The 6,233-nt window shown below is 35.6% G+C and overlaps 1 protein-coding gene across 8 annotated transcripts; it reads left to right on the top strand.

Moving 5' to 3' along the window:
- Positions 1 to 329: 329 nt before the first annotated feature.
- LOC113713004 (UTP--glucose-1-phosphate uridylyltransferase 2-like) lies at positions 330 to 5,944 on the top strand. Of its 8 annotated transcripts, none has more exons than XM_072068169.1 (13): positions 330 to 952; positions 1,055 to 1,143; positions 1,314 to 1,353; positions 1,442 to 1,503; positions 2,312 to 2,383; positions 2,704 to 2,729; positions 3,084 to 3,136; positions 3,249 to 3,324; positions 3,521 to 3,572; positions 3,693 to 3,793; positions 3,869 to 3,972; positions 4,885 to 5,019; positions 5,407 to 5,944. In XM_072068169.1, the coding sequence occupies exons 4-10, from the start codon at positions 1,470 to 1,472 to the stop codon at positions 3,713 to 3,715; spliced, it is 336 nt and encodes a 111-aa protein (XP_071924270.1). In that variant the 5' UTR covers positions 330 to 952; positions 1,055 to 1,143; positions 1,314 to 1,353; positions 1,442 to 1,469; the 3' UTR covers positions 3,716 to 3,793; positions 3,869 to 3,972; positions 4,885 to 5,019; positions 5,407 to 5,944. The 8 variants fall into 8 exon arrangements, 7 of the variants coding, with proteins under 7 accessions (XP_071924270.1, XP_071924267.1, XP_071924269.1 ...); XM_072068166.1 differs by having other exon boundaries at positions 333 to 952; positions 1,059 to 1,143; positions 2,312 to 2,379; positions 2,697 to 2,729; XM_072068168.1 differs by having other exon boundaries at positions 333 to 952; positions 2,312 to 2,379; positions 2,697 to 2,729; positions 5,500 to 5,944.
- Positions 5,945 to 6,233: the final 289 nt, after the last annotated feature.

Below are 6,233 nucleotides of genomic sequence, written 5' to 3'. Positions count from 1 at the left end.
CTTTTCTGTCCAAAATCCCAACTCCCAAATGAAGCTTAAAAGCTTGAAAATTTTCAACATTTCTTTTAGAAATCAAACTTTAGAAAATTTTAAACACGTCATGACTCGTAATGATTGACGAAAGAAACAACACCACAATTCAACTTGGTCGTCGCCATCCCTTATCAACATAAGTAGATATCAACATAAGTAGATAAAGAGCCGAAGGCCTCTGATGACCTGGAATGGTTTTCGTCGTCCTCTCACGTGCCGCATATGTGAGTCACCAGCCTTTTTTTTTCCGCGCGATGCGCCAAATACTTCTCCTCTAGGTTTTCTTAAATTTCCTCCGCCGCCGCCGCTCTCTCTCTTCTCCCCTTCTCTCCTTCGCCTCACCTTTATCCTTAGAAGCTAAACCCATCCCAACAGTCCTTGATCAGATCTTTCCCTCTTCCTCTTGCTCTCAAAATCTTTATTATCTCTCCTTCTCCTTTCCTTCCAACTTTATTATTCTCATGTTTATTGCGCCTGCCTGCCGTCCCCAATTCCCCACTCAACTCGCCACACCGGCTACTACGACCAATTTGTCATGTCTCCCAGCTCCGGACGTCACAGAATTTAAAAGCTACCAGTTGCCACTTTCTGCTGGTCCCTAGGCTTTTCTTTTCTATCCACAGCACTCCACCCGTCCATCCGGCCCAAGCTTACAGCTAGATGAAGGAACAAAGCATAGGCCTCCACTACCCGTGCCAACTGCCTATTTGTTCCGTGTTTTCATTTAACATTTGAAGCTTCAAACCCTGTAAACGATACCTAACCTTTTCCACAATCGTCTTTTATTTTCGTTCCTTGGCTGAGAGACTGCCGACCTTGTCTTGGCTGGGATTACTTTTGATTTGTTGACTTTTATTTTTCGGTCAAATATAGAACCGAAAGTGAAGCATTGACTGCTGCTTCCTCTCTATTGTTTCAGGTACTACCTCGGTTCTTCCGTTACTTTCCGTTAATTAGTGATTATTTTTCTCTCTTCTATTTGGTTGCGTCGATGTTTTGTCTTATTTTTTCTGGAATGCAGCTAGAGTGTAGATCTGTGGTGGCCCTCTTAGAGATGATCTGAAAGAAAATCTTCAATCCCAGATCTTCAAGCTAAAGTAGTAGAGTGAGGTATGTGCGATTTTCTCTAATTTTTTCATTTCATAGGATTTTTTTCTGAATTTTCCTGAAATTTTTTTAGAATAACAATATTGATTTTATTAGAAATGCCTCTACCGAAAATTTTCTGGCTGCTTTTCAAGTTTATTATTGCTAATTGATTGGATTACTGGAATGGACAGGTTGTTGCAGTTAAGCAATTGGATAGAAATAGACTTTAAGGTAACCGGGAATTTTTGGTTGATGTTCTTATGTTCAGTCTTTTATATCATTCTAACCTTGTAAATTTAATTGGTTACTGTGCTAATAGGGACCAGAGGCTACTTGTCTATTAGTTCATGCCCTTGGGATCATTGGAAGATCATCTTCATGGTATCATTTCAGGCATTCTTGTTCATTATCTTGTCAATTGTTTGCGGTTTAGTTATTGCATGCATTTTTAAGTTAAATTTACATGTTTACTGAAATTTACAAACTGCATAAATTTTCTTAAGGAAGGCATGATGACTGTGTAAGTTTTGTTTAGTAAGTTAATTGGGTTTTTTCTACTTAAACTAACTTTTATGTTGATTGCTCTTTCTTTACAATAATGCCATTTATAAGGAAAAATAAAATGCAGAACTAATGAAGCCTCAAGGATAGAGCTTAGGCTCAAACTTGCTTATTCTAGGTATGGGGTCAATATTCGTTTCAGGAAAAGGGGAAAGGTGGGGTTGGGGGCATATAAGTGGCATAGTATGGTGAATGGATGGTTTGGTGTTTTTAATAGTGGTGATAGCTGCTAGCATTGAAGAATCTTAAGTCCTTTAAGGTACTGCCTTCATTATTTTGTCATTTCTCTCCATTTTTTTTCCTTCCATGTTTGAACTATTGTGGTGTTGCTACTTTTTGTAATTATCAGCTGTTCTTTTTGCTTGTTTCATCGTTGTTTGTTTTGATTTTTCTGCCCTGAAATTTTCTGTTGGTTTTTTGTCCGATAAAATCCATCTAAAGATGACTATTATTTGTGTTAGTATGGCTTCTGCCTCTGATTAGTGATGCAAATTTACTTCTTTTTCAATATCGAACCAGCCATTGCATTTAGAATAATGTCTTCTTTAACTTTCTGCATTTTGTTTTCCCTGTATTCTATACTTTTAGATGATTTATTATTGTTTTCCTATTATTGTTGATCTATTAGGGTTCAGCTGCAGAAAGTGCTTTCTCGGGGATTTGATGAAAGTTCTTGGCCACTCCAAACTAAAACCGGCAGGTATACTCTACAAAAGATAAAAGGGACAATTACCTGCCATATTCATTCTTTTGTAGGTTAATACATACTTGAACATTTAAAATTGTACTTATGAGAAAATTGGAATAGCTACTCAAACTTGGTATATTTGTAAAATTTTGACAAGATTGATAAACATGCTATATTGTTTACATGGTATTTTTCTTACTTGTATTTTGCTAAATGGTTTAAACCATGCCATGAGATAGATGGATATATTCAATGATGCACTGGAATGTTTTCTATTTTCATGCTTAATAGTTGCTATTAATTCATTTTCTATCTTCTGTTGCAGCTTCTAGAAATAGCTCAAGTTCCTGATGAACATGTGAGATTCAATTTCTTCTGGTTTCTTTACCTTTTAGCGAAATGCTTTTAACTGTTGGCATACTGCATGCAATCTTGTGCGATTTAAACATTGTTTCTTTAAATAACTATTTCTACATAAGGAGGTCCCAGGATTGATGTATGTAGGGGTATAAGCACGTTACATATAACCAGTTAGGTTAATCAGTATGGTTGTTTACTTAATGTGGAGTTAGATCCATCGACCTATTTAGGCAACTAAACAAGGGTATCCAGAATTAGCCCATTCTTGATGTAACATCTTTTTCTTGGGTTACACAATTTCATAGGCATCATTTTGATATTAAAGGATTATGCTGCTCCTCTTTCTTTACAGGTGAATGAATTCAAGTTGATAGAGAAGTTCAAAATTTTCAATCCCAACAACTTGTAAGTGTTATGCTTCTCATTTGAAGCTAAAATATTATTTGCTTCAAGCACTGTGGGCAATGCTTCCTTCATGGAAAATGCAATGGAATGATATATTTCTGCTATCATACAGATGGGTGAACTTGAAAGCAATCAAAAGACTTGTACAAGAAAGTGCACTGAAGATGGAGATTATTCCAAATCCAAAGGTTCTATTTCTTAACTATCTGTTCTGCATTCTGCCAATGTATTTGTTCTTCTATTTAATTTTGTCTGATTAATAGGAAGTAGATGGGGTGAAAGTTCTTCAACTTGAAATTGCTACTGGCGCTACAATAAGGGTACATTAACCTTATCTCTTGATATTCATTTAAACATCTTTATTTTCCATTTCTTTCCATTTAGGTTTATCAATATGGCATTTCACATTCAGTCTCCTCTCTACCAACAACCAAAGGTAAGAAGTAAAATCATTTACTTTCAGCCCCCACCCCCAATCAGTTCTTTGATCATGCTATTGAATTCTGTTTTGAATACTATATGAATTGCTATTTATTCATGCATTTAACCTTTACAGTCCGACCTGTACACTTTGTCTGATGACGGCTATGTGGTCTGCAACGAGGCTAGGAAAAATCCAACTAACCCAACTATGAATTGGGACCTGAATTTAAGAAGGTTGAGATTTTAGCCCCCTATCTTTCTCCACAGGTTGAATTGTTTATATAGCTAATTGTTTTTTCACTTTTTTAGGTAGGCAACTTCTTAAGTCGTATCAAGTCTATTCCCAGTATTGTTGAACTAGACAGCCTAAAGATGAGTGGTGATGGTGGTTTGGATCTGGTATCACCCTGAAGGTAATACAAACTAACTACTTGTCTCCCTATTACTCTGTTTCCCTGTTACCCTGTTTCTGAAGCTTTATGGATGTATCTGTTCCTTGAAGATTTTCTTGTGATGTGGCAATTTGTGGTTGTACAGTGGTTTGTTATTTCTTATTTAGTGTCCATATGGCATATGCATTAATTTCTTCTTTTCTTTTTTTTCCCCTTGTTTTAAGGGGAAAGTGACAATAACTGCAAAACCTGGAGCCAAATTAGAAATTCCAGACAAAGTTGTAATTGCTAATAAGGTAATATATGCAGCCGACTGCCTTAAAAATTTGGTTCACCGATTCAAAAAAAAAAAATTGGTTCATGGTGCATAGCAATTTGGCTTTACATTCTCTATCTATTGCCAGGTTATAAATGGCCTTGAGGATATTTAAGAGGTCTAATTCTCTGGAATTGATGCATAGTTTTGCCATTTTTAACGTTGAAAGAAATATTTGTTTCCATTTGTTTTCTTTGTGCAATTTTTTTTTAAAGAGAAGGTACTGAAAATTCGAAAAGTGATTGACTACTTTTGAACTATTTAAAAAGATTATTTGAGAGATATTTGGTGAATTATGGTCCATAAGAAAGAATAATTGGCACTGAGAATATTTCAAGCAATAAAAGATGAAATCCCTTCAAAAGTTGTATAATTGAAATTACATTGTTGATGTTAAGTTCCAAATTTTGAACTTTAAGTATCATCAACTCCAAACTTCATATTTATAGGGTGAACTGGTGGTTTAAGAATTATTCTCAATTTCGCAGAATGACGTTGGATGTTAATGTAGGAAAAATTTAATCTGATTGAAAAATTCTTTTGTAATAATCCATTGTTCATTCTCTTCTGCTTGTTATACATGTACTTAACCCAAATCGTCATTTGGTTTTTTGTAGGACTGGTTCCAAAACTGAGCTTGCTCCAGTTTCAGTTTCAACAGGTTCTCGCACTGATGCAATACCATATTCTGGGAAATATGATGGGGTAGTTGGCATGTTGGGTACAATAGAAGCCATCAACGTTCTAAAGCGGTATGTTGGCTAAATTGGCTTGACTGACTCTTGTTAGCCCTCTTGAATTCTTAAATTGTACCATGGCCCAAAATTCAAGGTTGCAGTTGTTTGCTGGTTTGCTTTACCTAAATTTTTCGCTTGTTCGATGGTAGGTAATTTTTTTACGGAGTTGGAATCTTAGAGAATTGCCTTTCCCCCCTTTATGTGTTTCTTGGATCCTTGCTTTACTAATGCTGCTATGCAATGGTCTTAATGCTAATTTTTTCATCTTTTTTCCTTGTATGCTTTGTTCTTTCCCTTATGCTAAATATCTGGCTGTGATTGTTTGCTGCTTTTTGATGTTTTATCTTTTCTGGAGTTTTGTTTGATTTCTTTTGGATTTGTCATAGAGATGTTAAAAAGTAGGAACAAGTTTTTGGATACAAATCTGGAGAAAGTTTGTGGAGCTTCCCACACATTCATTTGGCAACCAAGATACACGTGATGCTTCGTCTGCAGCAATCCACCATGAGAACAAAGCTGTCATGTACCACTGCAAATATCCGCTTTTAAGGTTTATTGATGACTTCATTTTCATGTCAACGTCAAAGAAACGGGCCTCTTTGTTCTTCTCCCGGTTGCAAGGAGGATTTCATGGATACAACTGCTATATGAATAAAGGGAAATTTGGTGTAAATTTTGATATGGATCATGTATCAGGATTCAGGTCAAATAGACTCTATGTGGGTTAACTCTATGGTTGACCATAGAGTAAATTTTGAAATGAAGCTTATGGATTTGAAGCTCAAGATAAGATAGCTGATTTGGATTCCTATTTTCGTGAAACAATTTTGCCTCCTACTTATTCATGTATATTTATATTTAGCTGTGTACACAAATTATTAACTGACAAACATTTTTGTTCCATGAATCCATATGTCTAAGTGGGCATATTTTCTGTTTATCCCAACGCGCGCAGCGCGTTTTATGCCTCCTAGTCTAATATTATCAGTGATCAATCATCGATGGATTCATGTTGCTGGCAATCCTACGTTTCGAACTATGGGTCTGTTTGGTTGGAAGTAAAATGTTTTCCTTAGGAAAATATTTTCCGTGGAAGTAATTTTCCATGAAAATCATTTCCCTTTCATCATTTTCAGGTGTTTGGTTAGCTTATTGAAAATATTTTTTTACTTCATTTTTCTGGTGTTTGTTTAACTTTTGAAATATATTCACTTTTATCTCTATCTTAA

The sequence above is a fragment of the Coffea arabica genome, chromosome 10e (genome assembly GCF_036785885.1).
Source record: "Coffea arabica cultivar ET-39 chromosome 10e, Coffea Arabica ET-39 HiFi, whole genome shotgun sequence".
Taxonomy (NCBI): domain Eukaryota; kingdom Viridiplantae; phylum Streptophyta; class Magnoliopsida; order Gentianales; family Rubiaceae; genus Coffea; species Coffea arabica.
Note: the sequence above shows the minus strand (reverse complement) of the source record. Positions and strands in the feature narration are given on the sequence as shown.

Excerpts from the sequence above, each read along its gene's own strand:
- LOC113713004 (XM_072068166.1), top strand. The coding sequence starts at position 1,470 with ATGCCCTTGGGATCATTGGAAGATCATCTTCATG. Across the intron at positions 2,380-2,696 it reads GCCACTCCAAACTAAAACCG|CTTCTAGAAATAGCTCAAGT; the intron begins GCAGGTATACTC and ends CTTCTGTTGCAG. Across the intron at positions 3,137-3,248 it reads ATTTTCAATCCCAACAACTT|ATGGGTGAACTTGAAAGCAA; the intron begins GTAAGTGTTATG and ends GCTATCATACAG.